Source organism: Drosophila grimshawi, unplaced genomic scaffold (genome assembly GCF_018153295.1).
Source record: "Drosophila grimshawi isolate 15287-2541.00 unplaced genomic scaffold, ASM1815329v1 contig_1369, whole genome shotgun sequence".
Taxonomy (NCBI): Eukaryota; Metazoa; Arthropoda; class Insecta; order Diptera; family Drosophilidae; genus Drosophila; species Drosophila grimshawi.
The window spans coordinates 2700730-2724876 of record NW_025062891.1 but is presented as its reverse complement, the minus strand read 5'-3'; the positions used below and the strand labels follow the sequence as shown (position 1 = coordinate 2724876).

The following is a 24147-nucleotide window of genomic DNA, read 5'->3' as shown; positions in this document are numbered from 1 at the left end:
GCTGCTGCTGTTTCTTGCTCAGCGGTATAAAAGAGGGTAAATTCTTGGAGAAATTCGAAAACATTTTGTCGGCTGCTGTTGGTGGTGGCGGCGGTGGTGGCGGAGATGGAGGAGTTGGTTTTTTGTTTGCTGGTTGCACTTCTTCCTTGGACTCCTCGAGTGGTTTGGTGCTCACGCGTATTTTTGTGAGCGTTGGCGTTATCTGTATAAATTCGAATTCCTCCACAATTTCTTATTTGGATGGAAGATTGGGAAGACATTATAGGTTAGCTTGATTAAACGGCAGCGACTTTAGAGAGGGTGCCCGGTGCTGCAGTGCTGTAAGGAACGCTTTGACGCATTGATTGCTGATAACAACTTCTAGTGTGGGCAGTGGTTGTGTACAGTAAATACCAAAATACGAGTAGTAGTAAGTAGAGAATAGAGTAAAGTCACGTTAGATTGTTGTAGTAGTTGAGAAAGTAGAGAGTAGTAGAGCTCAAGGAACCAGTTAAAACCAACACCAATCAGAGAATTAGTACTCAACTGCGCCTTAACTCTAGTTATTAGCAGTAACTACTTTAAAATGTATAAATCTTGAGGTTTGAGGCTTACCTTTGGGTTTCTCGGGCGCTGGCTTACGGAAGCCGAGCAACGGCGGTTCACCTCCTGCCTGTAAGCTCTTGTAGGCCTGTCGCTGTTCCACGGGACTCAGAGGACTGCCTGGGGCTAGTTCCTTTTTGCGGAACACTATATTTGAATCACTTGTATAACCCGATTCTTTGGCAAGGGCTCTATTGGCACATAAAAACAATTGTTACAGTAACAATATAATATATGAAATATTCATTTTCTATGCTCTTACCTTGACAAATTGCCTTCTGAATAAAGCGGTGATAATTTCGATTGATCCAAGTTCTACAGTGAAATAAAAGAAAAAAACATATTAAAATCGCACTTCAAGCAACTTTTTCTTTAAGGGTACCGGATTCAAGGCATTTTCGCTTTTTCGCTTTTGCAAAAATTAGTAGTTCGAGTGCCTTTTTTGTGGATGATGTCTGCTGTCTGCTGTCTGGCTGTACTATACTATATACAACTACTAAAAGACTTACTGCATAGTTATCGAAATCATCGACGAATTCTATGATAATACGCGGTATGCGTGTATGTTCCCTGAGCCACTTGGCGATAAGCATAATTTTTACGGTGGATAGGGGAAATATATGTATAATAATATGCAGAGAGGGAGAGATAAGATACAAATATAAACCAGGTAATTTTTTGGTGATTGAATTAGTTAGCGGAAAACTTGTTGTAACTCAAAAGAAATCAGAGAACAGACGCAAAATTTTGTACAAACTAAATAAAACTAATAAGAATGCTATAACTAAAATTAATTGTCTAGAACAGGAATTATATAGATTAGAGTTCATACCCCGTTAAAGATGTCCATCACTTCGTCCCACCACTAGAATTGTGAACAAAATAATTGCAGTGAGTTAGAATAATTGCTATGTATGACTAATGATGATTAGGCGTGCTGTGATATCATATCAGATATGGGGGCATATTATAATGATTGTGCTTAAAGTGAAATGTGATTCTGGCGGGGGCGGAATGATATAAGTTATAAGCTTGGGCTAGTGGGTTAATGAGAGATATTGGACATGTTTAGATATAGCCATTGTCGAGTTCACACAGTCTGGTTATTTTGCGATTGGTTCTGTGTGTGAATAAATGCTGCGGCTGACTGTTTGGCCTGTCGGGGCACTTGCCTCCTTCTTCTCCTTCTCCGACACGGATGAATGGCCAGTTGTATAGTTCTCAATGCGACCAGGTTGATTCTTGTAAGAGTTCTGTGCCGATTTGATCGGATTGGGCATAGTACCATACAATCTGAAACCAAAATCGAAACGTCAATAAGATGTCTAAATGTTTGTGAAGGATTACGTACTTATCGTCCTGGTTTAGATTGCGCACGTTGACAGCAGATGATATCGATTGAACGCGTAGCGGATTCGGTGTACGATACTTTAGAGTTGAGTAGTCCGAATCGTAATTGGGCTCGGGCTCGGAGACATAACCATTGCTTTTGTACGAGGGACGTGCTGCAGGTATTGCAAATGGAACTTAATTAGAAATACAGAAATCTATTTGTGTATGGTTTTTGGTTAGAAATTTACTACTGTTTCTACTGTTGCTGTTGTTGGTGTTAGCACTGTTGTAGTTGTTTGGTGTGTTAGCAGACATGGTGTTAGAGCGTTGTGGTTCTTAAGTTTAGATTAATGTTGAAATTAATTTAAAGCATTTCCAATGAGCTAAACGGCACGCAAAATATGAGAAAATATAATCAAAACAATAATTATGATACCGATTATGTAGTAATTCTGCATGCAATCCAATTAAGTAAATCAAGATAAATCATAAATGGATACAACTACCAACACATTAAGTACCAACCGAAAAGATGGCGCTAAAGCGGAAAATCTAAGCATTAAGTATGGCTAGCTACAGACAAGGAGAGATAGAGGTGATTACTTTGTAAGCGGGCTTAGACTGAATTTTGGTATATACGAGTATTACGTTTAATTATAGATAGATAGATAGATATGTATGTCAAAAAATCACCTCTGGGACACTTGTAGCGTATCACAAAATCGTCTGTTGTGTGCGATTTAACAGAACAGTTTCAGTTTTGAATGAAAGCGTATGGAGGGGTAATTGATTGATTGATTGATTGATTGATTGATTGATTGTGTTTGTGGTATAGTAGACAAGAGAAGACATTCAAGAAGTTCAGAGAGAGAGAGAGTTTTAATTAGAACTAGCTCAGCAGGCACCAAACTGAAGCATTATAAAATAGGCAGCTTGGATAGTGGAAATATGTGGAGGGTTGGTTATTGTTGGGATGGGTCTGGGTTGGGTTTGGTGGGGTAATTCAATTATATTTCACAATGCTTCAGTTTGAATTGGTCAAAAGTGGCAAGGAGCATTTACCGCCATTCTTCTGCTTATGTATGGTCTGATAGAGTCGCTTATACCATTCATGCTGATGCGGTTCCTGGACCTCCTGCAGCGTAACAGACGAGATAGTAAATAGAAAATATTGTATTTCTCAGCTAGTTGGTGCCATGCAGCCCAATTCTTTAGTTTTATCTTTTACCGATCTGAGGATGATGGGCATTCCATCGTTTGTCACCGGACCGATGCCATCGTATTGCCGTCGACCTAACTGTGCCATTTTGCGCGGACGATCGCTTTCCGTTTCCGGTTCGCTCATATACTCGTGCTTGACTTTGTAGACTGTAAACCGTAGAGTGAATATAGTTAGGTGTTTGTCAGTTGTCTGAGTGGGGTGGAGTACTCAAGAGCACAGGTGTAAAACACTTATTAAAAAAAACGGGGGTGTAAGATCGGTTAAGCGGCCACATTTGTTGTGTTTGCCCTGTGTTGTGTGTATAACGACGTGAGCACCAGCGATCTGGTCTGGCATACCCTACAATTGATACTTACTGACTTCATTGGGCCTATACACTGCACGGCTAGTGTCGGCCAGTTGACGGCGTGTGAACGGCCTGTGCAGCTCCGATGTGGAAGCCGAGCGTTCAAATGCTGCAAGGAAGTCGGGTAGGAAGGATGGGGGGAGGGGCGAAAAGTGTGAGATGAGACAAATTAGCGCATACTTTGTATGTATTAACCAACAGACAATTAAGTCACAGTTTAAGCAGCAGAATACGAGTGTTACCAGACTTTTACTACTTATCTACACACGGCTACGACTATGAATTGATATGTCTAAAACAAATAAATACACAGCTGCCTGCACTTTTGGGAAACACATGTTTTTCAAAGCCATTGATTGTTTTCCTATTTCTTTAGCTAAGTTCTTGACATTAACCAACCTAAAGAAATATATATTTAAATGATCGCGAGACACAAATTCAATGCATGTCACCAAAAAAATATCTTGAAGGTAAACTTATATTAAATAAGTTCAAGAAGTTGAATTGACTATTATAATTTTTAATGAGGGAATTCATGCACTGCGACCTGTCAAGTGCCTTAAGATTCCTTGATTGACTGTACAATATATAAGTATAGTTTCCTGATTATAAGCGTTAATACTGAGTTCATTTATACGGATTTTTTGCAAAGCTTTGTGCTTTAGATGAACGTAGATTGTCTGGAGGGTTAACTTCAAAATTTCAATTTGAATTTTGTATTGCTCCTAACAATATATATTCTAACAATATATATTATTTTCAAATCAAATCATTGGCTTTGAAAGACTGCATCCCTGGGAGCCTAACACCCATTGAAATATTGGCTTGGGGCAGTACTTTTAATCTTGTCGGAGACGCTGGAACTGGGAGCCACTGGGCCAAATTGATTGGAATAATCGGTTTCCGCGTAATCAGAATTGTTAGAGTTGAGCGTTGTGGGTGTGCTCAGGTTTGTGGTGGTGCTGCTGCGTGGTGCAGGCGCCGGGCAGTTGCCGTTGGTATACGACCAGGGTGGTATCGTCGTCGTCGTCTGTTGTTGTTGTTGCTGCTGCAGTTGCTGGTTGGCCGTGTAGCGTCGTGGCAAGGTGGGTGACTCAAAATGGACGGGCCGAAATTCCTTGCGTCCGCTGAGCGCCGGCGACGGCTGCGGCGTCCAAACGGGCCGTGTGGGTGGTGGCGGTGGTGTTGGTGCCGCCGAGGAGCCGATGTCTAGCTCGCTGCTGGAGCCGTACGGTGTTTGACTCTTCGGTGTCCAAACGCCTGTTAATGATGCGAATGAGTGGCTGTCACTTGTAAAAAGTGTGTGGGTCGGGGGTTTCAGTGGGGCAGGGCAGGTTGCAAATTGGGCAACACATGACATTTTCAGGGGCGCAAGTTCATATCGAATTGAGTTTTTATCTTGGCGACGCTGACATTTTACACTTGTCAACAAGTTTATGCTCGTCTACGCATGATGCTGTTGCTGTTGAGATTTTTGGGTTTTTTATTTTTCGGTTTTTTCTAACAAAAATAAATGTTGCAGTCAACAAACCGAGCGAAGACAAATTGACAAACAAACATCGCGACGTTGAACAGCAATAATTAATACGACCAAGGAAGCCGCATTTGGCAGCCATTCAAAATTTGGTCACAAATACAAATATACACACACACACACACAGTCATTCACACACACATACCTTCAAATGTGGTTCTATTGGGCGAATGACTCATAACATTTGGCGTATGTTTAGAATTTACAAAGACTTTCACAGATACAAAGATACAAATATACAACGCAGACTGTTATAAAATTCTATTTGAATCAAGCGGCACAAAACTCACACAACTCACAAGGTGTTTAAATAGTTGAGTACAGTGGATACTGCACACTGGTGAACTAGAGCAAAGTGTTTTTAAAGAAAACTCCAATTTGGTCTAAGGCTGGAGAGCTTTGTAAAGAACTTGCTAATAATAATATATTTTCACAATCGAAAAGCAATACCAAAGTTGCATTACTTCTCTTCCAAAAAAGCTACAAGAAAATAGTCGAGTTTTGGTTTTAATATTAGAATTTAAGTACAGAGACAATGTTGCAAGATTTTGGTTTGAAACAACTCTCAAATTTCACAATAATCTAATTATAAAATGTAAATGTTTCTTTATTGCTTGGTGACCTCTTTTTTGTATATATATATACATAAAAAAAAACTCGATCTGACTCCAAAAAAAAACAAATTTAAATGTTCAAGCTATTTGTGATCAGAATTTAAGAAAAATATTCGTCAACGTAGATTACTTTCCAGTTTTTAATAGTATGGTTAAACTTGCAGAGTGTTGCAATTTTGACATGTTAATAGAATTTTTATTGCAGATAATAATAAATAATAATAATTAGTGCATTTTTACAACACTAAATACTATAAAATGGTGACATTTTATAGCACTACCCTTTAACCATCTAGCCGAATAAAATGAAGAAAAAAAGCTCTAAAAAATTATGAGAAATTTTCATAAAGATTAACAAAATGGTTTTTGCTGGTTCCAGATCAAATGTTTTTTTTTTTTATTTAATTCGAGATTCACAGTCCACAGTCCGTTCGGTCAGCAGTGGAGCTTGAAATGATTTGTATCTAAAAATTGTAATTGAAATTTGTTTGGCTTTTATTTGTTCAGTTTCCTTGCCATAAAGTCAAAACGGCCCTCGTTGTGGCTGTGCAGATCACATCTTTCACTCTACAGATTTATATGCCACCTGTATCAGCTCGCACACACACACACACACTCACACACACACTCACACACACACACACACAGTCATAGATACACATACGAAGAAATAGATACAGAAGATTGGTATAGCCTGCCCTAGGCGCTATTGCCACTAGACATTGACACGTATATCGCATATAGAAATCGTTTTCGTTCTTTTCATGCCTCTCGTATTTTGTTGGCGAACTTTTGTTGTTGTTGTTGATCTTCTACTATTTGTTGTTGTTGTTGTTGTTGCTCTTAGTTTGTGGGTGGATGCGCTGACGTCTTAATTCAATCAGCACTTAATCGAATTATACAATCGAATCAAAGTCTTGCCGCTGTCAATCAAAATGAATAAAAAAAATCACAGTCCTTTTCACATGTTCACTTAATGAGTCACTTGACAACACTCGCATTTTGCTGACCAAAACACACACATTGACATTGCTGAGAATTACCCAATACAGGATGAGGAAGTACTAGTTCTGTAGTTGTATTATGGAAGTTGAGTTGAGATAGGATCGATTGACGGCGATTGACTGACCGAGTGGCGAGTTCTGAGTTGCTGACTCCGCGCGCGGCTCAAAGCGACTGAATTTTGCGTGACCCGGCTGCGTCGAGCAGACCAACTTAGTGAATTCTGTTTTGGTGTGGTTGTTGTTGCTGCCGCTTCTTTTGGAAAAGCAGTGGGGAGCAACAAAGACAAAAGGCGCAAATCACAAGCGACTGCCAAATGACTAAACACACCCAGTCGCAGTCAGGCAAACTGAACTGAACCCCGCCTCTCCACCTAACCAGAGTCAACAACAACAACAATTTCCCAGTGCTCAGCGATTTTAAATAGAAGATCAATTACGCTGCAATCAAATATGGGAGCGCTCTATGCGCTCCGTGCTCAATGGAGCATTGCCCAGCAGTAGCAGCAGAGGCAACAGTGGCAGCAGCAGCAGCAACAGATCGGATATATTTTATTTTGGACGAGACCGTTCCGAGACAAAAGCACTGTTTGTGTTTTTTTCTTTCTTTTTTTTTTTGCTTTTTTTTTTGTTTGTGGAACGCCAATTATGCGTGCAATGCGAAATGGAACGGATGTGTAGCGACTAAATATACCATACTCTGTATAGTAGTGGAACTACTCCCCAAATAAGAGTGCTCACTAAAGAGTCAATCAAAATGATTTTGTATTTTTTTTGTTTTTTGTTTTTTGTCTTTTTAGTGGTGGTTTTCGCTTAACTCTTTTGGGCGCTTTTGTGCACAAGAACAAAAACCAGAAAAAAACAAAAGACATATTACAAACTAGAAACTACAAACTATGAATGTGCGTTGGGTGTTTCTGGCTTGGATTGGCTTGGTTTGGCTTGGGTTGGCTTGGCACTTCCGGTTCGGTTTTTATTGCTCTATCTGCTTTTCACTCGTTTTAGAATAAATCAAACGGAAATTTTTTAGCCAATAAAAACAATGCTTGGAAAAATGCTCATAAAACGTTGCCTAGTCTTTCGGCCAAAACACACAGATGGGCGGCGGACGTAAAGTGGGGGGAGGTGGCTGTGTAGAGGGCGGGGAGTGGGTGGAGGGGGAGGGGTGCCCGCCTCACACACAGCTGGGTGTGTTCCAAGGAGCGCCCGCGCTCGTTCGTGAAGAAGCGCATTTACTTAGGAAATTGGCTCTGAGCTCGTCGCATTTATGTGAAATTTATTGATTTTCAAACTGAAAATGGAATATCGAACAGGCATTTAAGAAAATAAACAAAGAATTCTACCTGTAATGAGCAAACCTTTAATTTTAACTAGATAATTTGCTAAAAACTTTTTAATGACGCGACAACAAGCTGAGCGAAGCTGTAATGATGGACTTTTAGTTGCCCTGTAAAACAGGTAATAAATAAATATATATAAATTTGAGTCTCAACTGCATTTTCATGTCCCATATCATTTATATGGCATATTTATTTTGAGTTTATGATTGAGAGAAAAGCGTAAGAGGGAAATCTACCCTGTACCCCTAGACAAAATGAGTCTTATATTCCCATTTATAAGACTCCGTTTAAGACTTTCAAAAATCAAATTTAAATTTTATAGTATTTGATGTTTATTTGACCTTTTGCCTGTTGCGTGATCTTTTTACAGGGTATACAACAAGTGAACAAATATAATTTCTTTTGGCCTTGCAAGAGAAACGGAGGCTATCCGACGGATTGACAGCAACCTGTGCGTGCGCCCATTAATTGTGCGATTAGAGATTGGAGTGGGATGGGAGAGCGCTTGGTTTTCTGATGGGGTCTGGCATCATTTGAGGGCGTGGAGAGTCGCGACCTGGCAGTTGTCAAAGCTCTGTGACCCAGCCTGGGATAGGTGCGTCTCTCTATTGTTGTTGTTGTCGCTGCCAGCAAATTAGAAACCATTCTCGCATTGATTTATTCGGTTTGCCATAATGAAGAGGGCTAAGTATTTATGGAGTGCTGCACATTCCCGTGAATTTAAATGCACAGACTGACAGATCAGCATGGAGCCCTTTTGAATGCGGCACGACTTTGATGTTCATTCTGCTCGCTTTTGGGCAGGTTGAAAGGTCATTGGAATTTGCAGTCTGAAGGGATTAGTTAGCCAAATGACAATATAGTTTGTAAATGAGGTTTGAAAATGAATATTTAACTAAAAGTATGTATATAGCGCAAATCTCTAACTAAACCTCAGAAGAATTTATGAGCACTCAATGGATATAGATTTTAAGGCAGCTAATAATGACCGAAGTCGTTAAATGGCAAATAAAAATTTAAGTAAGATGATTTTTTCAAATCCAAAAATCCTCTGCTCCGTTAAGAATAAATTGTTTTTCTATATACTCTAAAGTTCGCCACAAAAGTTTAATTCCACAATAAATCTCTTGCCAGATTTTCAACACGTATGCCAAACAAATGAGTCGGCAGCGCTACGTCATCTTCAGATATACTATATATATATATATACTATATACTATAATGGAGCATATGTAGATCGCGATGCCCAACTAAATAAACCCAGTTCTATTAAACTAGCCTTTCATTCACACAAATATCATATCAATAATCATATCAACAATGCCACTACTGACCAAGTTCAACTGAATTTATAATAACTATAAATTATTTTTAGTCACTAAAAGTCAACGTAGAAAAAAACAGATAATTTTCTCGTGTTTTTTTTTCGAAAATGAGAAAAAAATAAATAAAATAAACGCGGGCGTAGTTTAAAAATAACAGCGTACAAATTAATGCTTTAAATAAATAAAGGCGCCTTTGCGGCCCAAAAGAGCTGCGAAAATCGAAAGCAAGCATAACATTTTCATAACTAAACTCTGGGCTAATGTTTTTCGGATCGTGACGCCAATCAAACGCCAAATGGGGCGTATACGCATTTTGATAGATTAGCTACGCCCACATACGACAATATCCACCCATAAGGTGTTTTGTCGAGCAAATCGCATTTATAGCATGATCGTCAAAGTATTTGAGACATTGATTTGGCAAGCATTGGTATTATGTACTGCGCTTTTCATCTTCGTTTCCCATCTGGATTTCCTTTGTGTTTATTTTCCATTTTTAATGGATACTGTAAAAGGCAGGCAGTTGTGGGCGTCTAGCAAGAGCAGCAAGCTGCACACAAACATATATACTTGTATATATATTTGTAATAACAAATTTTTGGATTGTACGTCATTTTATATATTTAGCACAAAGTAACGATGAGTAAGAGGAAGCTGAACTAAGAAACAATGCGCACCTCCAGTTCCAGTTTGGAATTTTCCTGCTAGCACAATTAATATGAGCTAATTTGAAATATTTGAAATAAACATGTGCAAAGTCAAAAATCAAGTTCAATTCTATAACAAAACAACACAAAATTATACAGAGATAGAGATGATATATACAAGTCTAACACAAAATCATCATCAAGAGCGTGAAAAGTGGAAAACTAACTGAATACAAAATAATCTATTAATAAGTGCCAATAAATTTCAAACAGCAAGAAAGTTGATTAGAAATGTGCCTTAAATAAAAAGCGAATTAATTAAGTTTATATTGCTACCAATTCAAAAAGCTGAAAGAAACGTATAAAAAAATAACCATCTGTCTGTGAGTGAGAAATCATTCTCAAAAAAGCAGAAAGGTATTTATTTATTACTGCAAGAAATGTCAGAAAAGTTTGATTTTCTAATTAAGTCTTTAAAACTAAGGGGAAGTACAATCTGGAGTCATGTAAAGTTTTAGTCTTAAAAGATTTTTTAATGCATCTCAAAGATGTTTTATCAATTCGGAAATAAATTAAAAGGGTTTGATTTTAGACTTAAGTCTTGAAATCTTTGTGGAAATAAAGTCTGATGTGATGTTAATCTTTAGTCTTAAACAGATTTTTAATACATTTCAAAGACTTTTTATTAAAAATTAAAAAAGAAATAAATCTCGAAGTCTCGCTTGGGGAAATAGTAACTTAAAATGAGGTTAAACTTTACTTTAAAAAGGTTCTTTAATGAATCTCATATTTGTAAGGTTTACTAAAAAATATACCTTTTATGAATATATGCTGAATCAATTTTTGGTAATTGTTTGTTATTTTACTTAAAATGTGCAGAGTAAAAACAAATTCAGAAAGAGTTTCACTTATATAAAGAAAACTGTATTCTTTTCTTCAGTGAAAAACTTTTATGTGTGCAACACTTTAAGACTTAATTTCAAAGTTAGAAAACTATTTAAAAGAAAATAATCAAACAACTTTTTGTAGAATAATTTACACTTTAGAGCCTTTATTCAAGAAACTGTTTTCTTGTTGACGAATTTACTTTTACCTGCCATTTTCAGCATTTCAGCTAATGTCATTGACTTAAAATTCAAGTATTCAATTATAAATACAAGAAAAACACTATCTTTTAAGTGCTTTATCTTTTATACTCTATATAACATAAATCTGACACACATTAGAAGAAATGAGTTACGTGTAAAAAAACACTTCAAAGTTTGTAATAAACAAACTGAGAATCTGACTTTTACATATAATATTCTGCCCATGTTACTGATTTAAAATGTACTCCAGCATTAATACAAAACAGACACTATTTTTTAAAATGCCAAATACTCTATATAATAAAAGTCTGATGCATATGTGATGCATTCAATTCTTCATGAAACACACAATAATCCTAGACATATTTTTTATGCAAATACGATCAAAGAATTTGTCAATCTATTTGAACTGTGTCCACTGAAAAGGTCATGTTTGCCACGTATGCGAAGATTCAAACAGTTTTTACGTAGACTCCACACCTGTCATCAGATGTAATATTTACATAGATCTGATGTACACAAGATCTGGATGAATTTTACCTGAGCCAGTTGGTGCGCGTGCTTTAAATTTCGGCGCGAACATTGTTGAATTTTGTGTGTGCTCTGCAAAAATGTTGCATATGAATAATAAAATGAGATTTTCTTTGCGGGCAAAAAAACAATAAGAAACACTTGCAACAAGCTTCACATCACTGCATTTTCTTTAGGAATGGGCGATAAAAACACCAGACACTTTTGGGGGCACTGCACAACAAACAATTGATACAAATGAAAAGCGGGCTGAGCACAATTTGTTGGTAAAACACTCGACTAACCCTGCCCCATTTTTATTTTGTGCTCGAACTCAATATATTTTTGTGATTTATGCAAGTGGAAATATAGAAAGGCTGTCGCTGCCGCTGCTGCTGCTGCTGCTGCTGTCTCTGCTGCTGATTTTAATATATCTATGTATATATATATACTTTTTGCTTTTTCTTTTATTTTTCACGCGCCTTCGCGTTGCGCACACGACTTAAACACGACGACGACTACGCCAGGCGAAAATCTTGTGCAAGTTGCTACGATTTTCTTTAAAATTTTCGTATAAAAAAAAAAACCCAACTTTTGTGAGCGCGCAGCAAAACAACAAATTCGTTGAATGCTCCCTCAAAAAAATTGTATTTTTCATTTTCCTATGCGGCCTTAGCATAAACAAAACGCTGATGCTTTCGTAAACAGAGACAGGAAGGTGGCAGTCGGCGCGGCAAGTGGTAAAATCCGATGGGAAAAACGAAAGAAAATCTAAAGACATTTACATAAAGAGCAAACAGAGCAATCGAGAGACAGCGGGAGAGAAGGAGAGTGAGAGAGTATGTGTGCGAGAGAGAGAGAGAGAGAGAGTGTGTGAGCATATAGATGATCATGTTCTGAAGTGGGCCATAAATATGGTCGAGACGCCAAGATAAAGATACATTTTAACACATACACAGTCCGACAACAGTTTAACAACATGACCAAAATCATTTGCGCGATGCTCACGTCGTATACACAATTTGTTATGCTTGTGCGGGGCTTAAAAGTGTTGCATACTTTTTGGCTGTGGGAGCAAAAGTGTTTTAGAAATACATAATAAACATAAACATAAACGTATCATTATTATTAAGCGTATATTGAAAACGAGCGCAACTATAAATTTTATACCAACTATATATATATATATATATCTGTATATACTACAAATTTGGCCAATTAGTTAAGCAGCTGCGCTAATTTCCACGAACGCACCACAGACATTTAGAGGGCACACGAAATAAACAAAATAGACAAAATAGACATAGACACACAGGTGTTGGGGTGGTAAGAGGGTAAGAGGGGGTGGGAATGTACACATAAAAAGGGGGTCATTTCACCGACCGTTGGCATAGAGAAAGCCCTTGGCCAGCTGCAGATCATTGTCAATCTCCTTGAGCAGATCGCTCTCGGACCAGCTGCGTCGTTGGCGCTGCTGCTGCAGCTGCTGCGGCGATAGCAGAAAACGCGTCTGTTTCTGTGGCCGTAAATGCTGCTTCGCTGCCATTGTTGGCGTCGACGTCGATGTCGACTTTGGCGTCGCTGTTTGCTGCTGATGTCTTTGTTGTTGTTGTTGTGGTTGTTGCTCGCTCTTAATTGCTATGGCTATCAAAATTGTTGGTATTCGTTTAGTGTCTCAACGCGCTCTCTTCTAGACGACGCATGCCACATCATGCTGCACTTAGTCTAAGAACCCTGTGCTCAATTATCTCCATCTCTCTCTCGCTCTCGCTCTGCAACAAAAACAAACGATTTGTTTGTTCGGGTGAGCCACCACCCTCTGCTTGCCCCCGCCATCCGTTTGGCATACCAATTGAGTGGAATTAATTAAAATTTCCGCTTAATCGCGATTCTGTCTATCTGTCTGTCTGTCTATCTGTCTGTCTGCCCCTTCACCCACTACCCAATAAATGCACTTTTCGCAGCGCCCCAGTTAAATCGCCTCAATTGTAAGGGGGATATTTGGGCACTTATAGCTTAAATTGCCTACTCTCTACTGGGACACTTGAGCACAGAGTTGAAGAAACGAAAGTCGGCCAAAGAATCAACTTAATATTTATTGTTATGAGCATGTAAGACATTTTTGCTAATGAGAAACATTCGTGGACTCTTTATATATGATATATATGATATGATATATATATAAATATCACATATATATATATATTAATATATATATGATTGTTTTGTGACACAGTAAATTTAACATTTTCCACCACATTTCACATTTCTCAAGCAATTTTGAAAATATTTTTGTGAAATTTTTGCATCTGAATCTCATAAATTGATGTCATTGAAAATGATTATGCTGCCTAAATGTGACAAATATGAATACGTTTTATCTGAGAGCAGAGCACGCTGGCATGAAAAACATATAAAATATAAATAATTAGAATGAGAGCAAAATTATCTGAGAGTATCTGGTCCATGGAGCTTTAGACTCTCAGTGAACTTAACTTAAACAATGTTTCAAAACTACTTTAAAAGAAATTTGAATATGGAAGTAAAACGGCCAATTCTAAAAATGAAAGTAGAAGTTTCACTTCGAGTAAATGCCACTAATTGTGAATATTACCCATCTTGTTGTGTGAACGAATCTCGTCGATTAAGAATTATGATCAGTTGAAGCATGATTATTGTTTATTAGTTGGGACATTCACAGGTAATTAGGTAATCGATCAAACAAAGCGTCATTTACAAGCGCTACGGCAAAACAGATCTTTCTAGAACACAACTTAAATCGATATCGAAATCAAATCAGTAGATAAATGAATATAGATGTAGAATATAGATAGATGTAGATATGTAGATATTTGGCATGCGTACAATACAATAAAAACTAAATAACAATTGAGTTTGTTAATCAATTTATCATTTATTAAACATTCAACAACACTATTTTGCATTTATTTGTATTAATTTCAAAAACAATTAACTAGTTTTCACAAGTATTTTTCTTTTTTGTTTGTTTGTTTGTTTGTTTATTTTAAAACATTTGCCTAAGACACAAAAATATAATTTCAATTTTCATTTGGTTATAAGTAGGTTGCATGCGGCTGCAAGGCTGTTTCGGGGGCATAAAATTAATGTGAAAAAGCATTTCTTGCGGTTCCATTAACAAAGGTTTCGGGGCGTGCATATATATTATATATATATCTATTCAGATACTGTCGGACGTAGTAGTATGCTCAAAATTGCGCCAATATTTATCAAACTCCTCGAGGATTTTCGAGCGGAAGGGCGAACTGGCAAACAGCTCATGGAAATTTCTATGAAAAGTGCCCAAAAATGGCGAAGACGATGGCGAAGGCGATGTTGGCGCTGCTCTGCTCTGCGGATTTTTGGATCTGGATTCGTTTTCTATATGGCTACTCATAGTAGACGTTGTTTCTGTTGTACTGTTGTTCTTGTTGTTGTTGTTGCTGTTCAAGTTGTTGTTGTTGTTGGTGTTGGTTGCTGTTTTATCATTGTCTGTGTGAGGACGACGATAGAGAGAAATTTGATATACAAAAGGGAGACACGCACACACACACACAGAGAGAGAGAGAGAGAGACAGTTACAAATACAGAGAGAGAGAGAGATAGAGATTATGAGAGAATTTTTACAACAACAATAAACACATATTATAATTTAGATTGTGGTGCAAATGGGATGAGTTGATGTGCTAAATGGCCAATTCACCAATGAGTTTGAGTACACTCGGATCGAAAATCCATATCCTAGATCTATAAAATGCCTAAAAACTAAATACTTTTGGAAAAGCTTTAGCAATGTTTAGAAATACAAAATTGTATTTGAAAAGTAGAACAGCTTTTAAATGGTTTTTATGTTTAATTACTGGAAATATTTCGAATTTTCAATAAACACATTGCTTAGAAAACTAGCCGAAGCTGGACGCCTTCTCTAAGAAGATTGGCCAAGTACCAGTGCTGATCATCTAGCTTTTTTTAGTAGGCTGACGAGCAGAGCTGTTTGGTTGATGATTTTCAGATAAAATATATAGATATTTTTAGCTGAAAACTAGGCAGAAACAGCAGACTCTAAAAAGTATGCCTTGATTTTTTTTGCAAAATAAAATAATTAATTGCAAATCAGAAATTTGGCTGATTTCGATTAGTAAAATCTAGAATATATTTTCTTCATTTTTTCAGAGTGTACAATGAGGGGATTTTGTGAATTAGCTGAACTTGGTCCAGGCCGTGAGAACAGAGAGGCCCAGTAGCAGAGCAGTGCTCAAAATGCTGCCAGCTGTCGAGGTGGAGTTGGAGGAGGAGGATGAGTCAGGTGTATTATTATTGCGATCGGTTGGCAGAGTGCTGGGAATAGCTGGGTTTGTCGGTTGGGGTGAAGTGGGTGAGGAGGAGGAGTTGTTGGAGGAGTAGATGGAGGAGGAACAGGAACCTTTGGAAGCGGAACCACAACCAGTGTCAGGCGATTGGGAGCGGCGATAGCTAGTTACAGAAGCGTTGCCTAAATGCACATTATGACTAACGAGCTGCGCGGTATTCGATCGATAACGATAACGATTACGATTATTAGTTGTAGTCGCTCTCGTCGTCTTGTCCGTGGCAAACTCACCCTGCACAGAAGGCGGCAACCGGGACACCTTGTAAGTCTTCACAATGGTCGACTTCCTGCTCGCGCTGCTCTGTGAATTATCCGTTGCTGTCTCGCTGCGCTCCTGCTGCTCGTGGCGCTCCACTTGACCACCATCGAGCTGCTCGCAGCTGGAGAACTTGGCAAACTCGCGCAAATGCCGGGGCAGCTCGCGCAGATTCGCCTCGTTGCTACCCTCCAGGATGCGCATCGGCGGCGCCTCCGCATCCGATTCACTGCCAGCACCCGTTGCCTTGGTAGGCACCGGTTGCGACTCCGCACCACTCTCCCAATCGCTATCGGCGGGCATGGCGAGCTTGTCTCGCCGCTCCTTGACCCGGTTGAGGAACTCATCGCTGATGTTGGACTGCTGCTGCTCGCTGCCATGCTGATGCTCATCCTCGATCTTTGAGATCTTGATGATCTTGTGCTGACGTCGCTCCTCACGCTCCGCCACCTTATTCATCCACTCCTCGGCCATCTGCTGCCGGAACACCTCATCCTCGCTCAGCGTCGGCAGCTTCGCCGCCGGCCGATAGCTATCGCGCCTCGGCGGCGGTGCCTGCAACACCGTCGGTGCCCGCTGCATCTCATCCATCAGACGACGTCGCTCCTGCTGCAGTCGCTCAAACTCCAGCTTCAGCTGCTCCTCCTTGCTCAGTATGTACTGCAGCTGCTGCTCGTGCAGCTCCCGTGGCAGCGATGACCGCCTCTGCTGCCGGTCGTAGGCAGGCGGTGCTGGTGGTGTTGGTGGTGCAGGTGAGACGCCACGCCTTGATGTGGTGCTGATATATGTTGGATTCGGATTGCGCTCAATCATCGAATAGCAACTGGTGTAATGGGGTCGCTGCTGCACCGGTGCCTCTTGCAACATGGGTGCATGTCGCCGTGCACCACCGTAAGCATTGTGGTTATCGTAGCTGCCATAGCTGGACAGATCATTTGTGCTCGCGGAGAGTCGAGGCGCTCGTATCGAGTGCGGTTGCCGCTGATTGCCACCCTGTCGCTGATAGCAGATCTCCACCTCGCGGGCAAACGGACGAGCAATGTTCTCCGAGTGACCCAGGTCACTGGCATAGCGCGACCAGTCATCCTGTTGTTGCTCCGGCTGCACCACATAATGTTCCGCCGAGCTGTGTGGTCGTCTTGGTTCACTGAGATTGCACAGCGACTCGGAGCGACGCGAACGTGTACCATAATCGGGAGCTAGTTCAATGGGAATTTCGACAGCACGCGGCATAGAGGACATCCGCTCCTGACGGGATCTGGTCGAGCGTTCGATTTCACGTTCCAGTTCCTGCAAGTGAGCATGTCGCTGACGCTTCAGCTGCTCCAACTGAGCGCTGCTGTTGTTGCTGTTGCTGCTGCTCAGGCGATGGAGATCGTAGAGCGATGAGCATTTCTCGCGCTGCTCTCGCTGCTCGCGACCGGTTTGCAGCTCGGCATTGAGTTGCTGCGACAGCGCATCGAAGTCCTTGAAAAGATTTTCATTATCCAAGTGATTAGCCGATGAAGGTTGCCCTTTGCTGTTACTGTTGCTGTTGCTGTTGCTGTCGCTGTTGTTGCTGTTGCTGTTGGGCTGAGCAAGTGCTTCGAGTGCTGCTTTGGCACGTTGCCGAAATTCCTCATAAGTGCCGCCAGCATTGTTCACCTTGGAACTGCTGCCAGCAGCTGTTGTTGTTGTTCTTCTTTCTGTTGTTTCTTTTGTTGTTGTTGTGGTCTGCTCTCTCTGCTGCCGGCTCTCTGAGAGTGGCTGCTGCTGCTGCTGTTGCTGCTGCTGTTGCTGTTTCTGTGCGTCATTAATGAAAGTGTTTGACATGCCATTTAATTTCGTTGCTGACATAATATTTGCTGCTGCCGGCGGTGGTGGCACAGGCGGTGCACAATCCACCTCATCCGCTATTGTTGGTTTCGCTGCTGCTGCTGCTGCTTGCTTTGCATTCAACGGAAACTTGCCATTTTCTGTTGGGTTATCTCCCTGCTGCTGCCGCTCTGTGCTGCTGTTGCTGTAATCGTAGATTGTCTGGCCATTCTCAACACGCTTCTTGGACTCAAACGAGCTCGTCTCAATGTTTGAGTAACGCTTCGCCTGCGGCTGCATCAGCGGCTGGCTGCTCTGCTCAATGTTGGAGAAACGCTTGCGTTGCTCATCAAATATGTCGCCTTGCTGTGCCACGCTGGGAAACATGCGCGCCAATTCACTCTCGATGCTGGATGGAAATTTGCTCGAAGTGTTGCTGCTGCTGCTGGTGTTCATGTTGCTCGTGTTGCTGATGTTGCTGGTGTAGCTGCTGCTGCTCTGTTGCTGCTGTGTACGGCTGGCCGTGCGCTGATCAAATGAGTAAGGCAATTGCTGATCAGCTGCTGCTGCTGCTGCTGCTGCTGTTTGCTTAGGTTTATTTTCAAATGATGATGTCGTTGGTGCCGTTTCTATTGTTGCTCTTGCTGTTCTGGTTGCCGTTGCTGTTGTGTTTAGCTTTTGCTGGCTTGCGTCATCTGCTTGCTGCGCTGCTTGGCTCTTTGCCTTCTCAACGGTTTCAGCGCTCTTCACAGGCACCGGCGGTGGTTGTTGCTGCTGCTGCTGCTGCTGTGGTGTTGGCGATGTGGTGGGCGTTAGACTCTTGCGCAATTCGCGCATTTTCGCAGCCGTATTGAGCATCTGCTCCTGTTCCACATTCATTTGTGCGCTGTCCATGAGACGCACCTGTTCCTTGCTCAACTCATGATAGCCGCGTCTCTGCACAAATTTCTCATGTGCATCCAGCAGCTCATCGGGACCAGCTGACTGCAATTGCTGCTGCTGTTGATGCTGTTGCTGCTGTTGCTGTTGCTGTTGCTGCTGCTGTTGGGCGACCAAAGCACGTTGTGCGGGCGAGAGGCATACGAGCAGCTTGGGATCAGCTTGTGTGGGCAAACCCAGCCAGGCCTCAGTATTCACTTGACCCAAAGACAACTGTAGCTCACCAATGTGTGGCAACTGTGGCAGTGGATAAGGCATCTTCTCCTGTTGTTGCTGTTGCTGCTTTTGTTGTTGTTGCTGTTGTTGTGGCACACTTATGTTTTGAGCAACGCTGGCGAGCTCCTCAAGCATCTGCTCGCCAAAGGGCATGGAGGCCAAGGATTCGGTGCATAGCAGACGCAGTTTCTTAATGCGTTCCGCATCCGACACGTCAGCTGAAATTGGACAAAATTGATGTGGCTGTGGTTGTTGTTGTGGTTGTTGTGGCTGTTGTGGTGGTTGTTGTTGTTGTTGTTGTTGCTGCTGTCGTTGTCGCAGTGGTGGTGTGGGTGGTTGTTGTGGTTGCTGTTGTTGTGTGAATTGTGGTGTTGGTGATGCCATATTGATGGCTGTGCATTGGCTGTGCTGTGTGCTGTCGGAGCAATGCGAATCATTCGATTCTTGTCGCAACAGGCTGCTAAGGATGGGTGGATTGCTGGTGGCGCTAGTGGTGCTGGTGGTGCTAGTGGGATAAAGCATGCTGCTGGGTGGCGGTGGCACAGGCGGTGGCGAGGGGGAAAACCTACTACTATGCGTGTCTGCTGTGGACACGACTTGAACACACGACGAAGCCGAAGCCGAACCGTTTCCGTTATCGATTTCATTTCCGTTTCCGTTTTGTTCGCTTCGCGTCATTTCGATTAATTCGCGCACTTTGTCCATATTGCGGATAAATTCCTCGCGCGTTGCCGCCAGCGACGTGGTTGCAGTTGGACTGTTGGCCAATTTGCTCGAGCCACATTCGTTGGCGAACAGCTCGTTAAATGCTCGCGTAGGCGTCTCCTCTGCTCGCCTCTCTGCCGGCATCGCCGTCGGCGAAGGCGTCGGCGTCGCGGCACTCAGCAGCGATGATAGCGATGAGCTGCTGCCCGGCGATCTCCGATCTTGGTCAGCGCTGGGAGCGCGATTAACAGGTGTGCTCTCCCGACTCGATTGGTTCACTGCCTCCGTTTCCGTGTCCACTTCCGTTTCAACCTGCAATTGTTTTTGTTGTTGTTGTTGTTGTTGTTGTTGTTTTGCTCAAGTTGTTTTTGTTTCTTTGTGTTATTGCCAATTTGCTTTGCTTTGCTCGTTGTTACTCAATGTTAGAAGTGTGTGTTAGACATGCCTCAAACTGTTTCCAAGTAAAACGAGAAAAGCATAAACACTGCTGGCCTACTTTAAGTTTATTGCGCATCCAACTGACCCCGATTATTACCTAATAGTATCTATATAGACGCTCTCAAACTGATTATGAGTGTTGCCCAATAATTTTAAATTTTGTAATAAGCCCAGATTTATTACATCTATTATTTTCAATTTTAGTTTAGCTTTTTACTTTCAATTTAATCAAATTTAATTTGCCAATTTAATTTTAAATATAATATTAAATTTTTATTTTGGAAACCTATTTTATCTATACAAATTTAATTAGTAATTCTAATTTTAATTGTAAATTTGTCAAACCGGAAATGCTTTTTTTGGCTATTAGCATTTCAGTCTACACTGTAGAAGAAGAATGTCACACTATGTAGAAGACATAAAAAAAAAATTGTACAAATATATTAAAAACATTTTTAAATTTATAAATAGCACACACTATTTAATCTTTAAAAATCTTTTAATGCACTGAGCACAAACTATAAAATCAACAAGTTAAAAAAAATATATATATATGTATATAGATAATAAATAAATGCTAAATATATTATTTTATCTGATATCTTAATTTTTGTCACTGTGTAACGAATGTATCTTTTAGTCAATAATAAAGGCCCACATTTTCAAAGGAAATTGTCAAACTATTTTTTAACCTCTTCTGTCCCTTAAGATCGCAAAAGTTTGCCTTAAATTAAGTCGACTTTTTTTTAAATATTAAAAATATTATGTATCTTTGCCAGTGTCTTATAAGAAATATTTGTTTTCAGCATTTTTTTAATACTGATTTCAGAAAAATATATTTACTTTGGTTTTCATGATATGAAAGAATTATCTTTAAAAGGCAGAGAATAATATTATTATATTAAAATAAAACGACACTAAAATCTACTTCAGCTTGTTCATTTAGTATAATCTAAGGGAATTCCTAAACCTTTTTCCTTCTTTGTTCTTCATTCCATTCTTCGATCTTTCGTCTATCTATTCTTTATTCTTTTCTTTCTGGGATTAGTTAGTTAGTACTTCGGTACGAACCTCACACTCGCCCTCGGTTTCTGTTTCGTTGGAAGAGCTGATCGGCTCCGTGGTTGATGTGCTGCTCCGGTCGTCATCTGGTCGATGGATCAGCTTAATGGCATCCGTATCGAGATCGATGTGTGTCCGTTCGACCAAAGCAGCCGCCTCCTCCAGTTCGAGTTCCATTAGATCTGAGACGCTGCTCGAACCCGATGAGCTGAGGTAAACGAGTTCCGCATCCTCCGATTGGGGCGACAGGGTGCTCTGCAGCCGCGTACAGCTCTCCAGATCGCTGGGCTGTTCGAGCAGCTTTGTTTCCAGCATGAGAGCCATCGGCTGCTCGCGTCGCTTCTGCCGCCGGCTAAAGTCGAGTTGGCTGCGCGGATACGTTTCGTTTGCCTTGTGCGGCACAGTCGGACGCGTCTTCGCCGGATCATTATTGCCGGAGGAGCTGGGCGAGAGGCCAAGTGTTAGATCGCTCGCCTCGCTATTCTCCTCCAGAATGCTGTCCAGATAGCGCGGACTGAGCAACTGCGGCAGAAAGTGCGATTCGAGTGCATTGCGCTTCTGGGCGCGCATCTGACGCAGCTGCTCCTGGTGTTGTTCCGCTCGATTGCTGGACGGCAAATCCGGCGAAGACGCTATCACAGCTATCGGCGACGCCGTCGATGTTGGTGTGCTTGCCTCCGTTTCCGAATCCGCCTCAAACACCACGGGCGATTGCAGTGGTCCACTGAAATTGAATTCACCCGAACTGCAATCGCTGCTCAGCTCCAGCTCCTGAATCTGCACATCGCGCGCAAATTTGCTGAACTGGGTGAGGCTCTGCTTGTGCTTGGGTGAGGGGGATTCCACCAAATAACGTGGCGGTGGTGACAATGTGCCGCTGGTGTTGGTGCTGTGTGTTGCTGCTGCTGATGCTGTTGTTGCTGTTGCTGTTGTGCTGCTAATCTCCTCAATTGTGGGCTTACCTTTACGAGCGCGTTCCTCTGCATCCGTCTCGACGCGTATCTGATGAATAATGACTTTGGTGCTGCGCTGCAGCGGCTGTTGCTGTCGTCCAGACGTTGCATGTTGCTGTTGCACAGCTGTTGCAGCGGTTGGCAGCTGTTGCTGTGTTTGCTTTGGTTGCTTCTTTGTTTCATGTTGCTGCTGCTGGTTGTCTTGTTGTTGCTTCTGCAGCTGCTGCTGCTGCTGCTGGTCTTCTTGCTGTTGCTTGGCTGCTTCCGTTTCTTGGTTGCTCTCGCGTACAACGCGATGCACGATGACCTTGGCTTGTCGTGGACTGCCTGGTGGTTTAGCTGCCTGCTGCTGCTGCAGCGGCTGCTCTGCGAGCAACTGTTGTTGTTGTTGTTGCTGCTGCTGTGGCTCTTGTTGCAGCTTGCCGCTCTTTGCGCCCATTGCTTTGATAGTCTTTACTAAGCTGCTCTCTTCCTGCTCCAATTTCACAGGCACTATGCGAACAACTGGCTGCTGCTTCACCTGATCTTCAGACTGATTATAGAGTTGTTGTTGCTCTTCTGCTGAACCTTCCGACAGATCCTTAAAATAATGCTTTGCTTGCTCGAGCAGCTCCTCTTTGGACTGATCAACGGGTTGCTGCGTCAGCAGATCTTCACACTGATTGAATTGCTCTTGTTGTTCTTCTTCTGGTGAATCTTCCGACAGATCCTTGAGAAAATGTTTTGCCTGTTCAAGCAGCTGCTCTTTCTGCTGTTGCTGTTGATTTGACTGATCTGCTGCTTGATCTACGACTAGATCTGTTAGCTGATCTACAGACTGATTGACTAGCTGCTCCTTGGATAACTCTTTTAAATTATCTAAAAGCTGCTTGTTCACCTGATCAAGCTGCTCTTCCACTGCCTGATGAATAGACTTCGCTTGTGTCTGACCAACAGACAGATCTTTTTGCTGTTCTTCCACTCCAATCAGTTGCGCCTTTGATTGATGTTCAGGCTGATCGAGAAGTTCCTCTACTAAATGTTCTATCTGATCTGCAACGGGCTGTTGCTTCAGCAAATCTTCAGACTGATTAAAGGCTTCTTTGCTATCTTCAGCGGGCTCTTCCGACAGTTCCTTAAGGAAATGTTTTGCTTGTTCGAGCAGCTCCTCTTTGGACTGAACAACGGGTTCCTGCGTCAGCTGATCTTCACACTGTTTGAAGAGTTGTTGTTCCTCCTCTGCTGATTCTTGCGACAGTTCCTTAAGATACTGTTTTGCCTGTTCGAGCAGCTGCTCTTTCGAATGATCAGCTTCTTGATCTACGACTAGATCTCTTAGCTGATCTACAGACTGATTGACTAGCTGCTCCTTGGACAACTCTTTCAAATTATCGACTAGCTGACCAGACGGACCACTTAACTGATCCAATTGCTCTTCCAAATCAACAGACTTTTCTTTTGTTTGATCTACAGACAGCTCTTTATGCTGTTCTTCCGCTTCAATCACTTGCTCTTTTGTTTGGCGCTCAAGACACTCTGCTAAATGATCTACTTGATCTGCTGCTTGGGCGATCAGCTGATCTACAAACTTATCTACGAGCTTCTTTTTGTTTCTCTCCTGATCTTCTGGCAGATCTTTCGCTTGCTCAATCAGCTGCTTTTCAAACTGATCCTCTGAGTGCACCAATGACTCATTCGGGTTGCTCTCGTTGCTGTTGCTGCTGTTGTTGCTTTTGGCTATGCCCGTTTTTGCCTCAACCGCAGCTGTGACGCTGTCGCTGGCTGTTGTTGACCCATTTGAAATGCTGCCAGAATTTGCATTATTATCATTCTGATGATCATCGGCTGCCGTTAATGATGATGATGATGACGAAGAT

The 24147-nt window shown here is 41.6% G+C and overlaps 1 protein-coding gene across 10 annotated transcripts in view; it reads right to left on the bottom strand.

Annotated features, from left to right (window-relative positions):
• LOC6560388 (sorbin and SH3 domain-containing protein 1) overlaps positions 1-24147 on the bottom strand; it is a 51915-nt gene that overhangs the window by 15525 nt on the left and 12243 nt on the right. For 4 of the 10 annotated variants that reach the window (XM_043214366.1, XM_043214367.1, XM_043214368.1 and 1 more), the window contains exons 2-11: positions 16160-19351; positions 12925-13185; positions 3143-3282; positions 2977-3049; positions 2608-2640; positions 1934-2087; positions 1755-1875; positions 1415-1447; positions 845-897; positions 595-773 (exon numbers count right to left, since the gene is read on the bottom strand). In XM_043214366.1, the coding sequence (XP_043070301.1) occupies positions 595-773; positions 845-897; positions 1415-1447; positions 1755-1875; positions 1934-2087; positions 2608-2640; positions 2977-3049; positions 3143-3282; positions 12925-13185; positions 16160-19286 (4174 nt within the window). In that variant the 5' untranslated portion in view covers positions 19287-19351. Of the gene's footprint in view, positions 1-594; positions 774-844; positions 898-1414; positions 1448-1754; positions 1876-1933; positions 2088-2607; positions 2641-2976; positions 3050-3142; positions 3283-3492; positions 3592-4319; positions 4743-11571; positions 11635-11846; positions 12057-12924; positions 13186-16159; positions 20151-21347; positions 24102-24147 lie in introns of those variants that run through there. The other 6 variants (XM_043214370.1, XM_043214371.1, XM_043214373.1 and 3 more) reach the window with 6 other exon arrangements.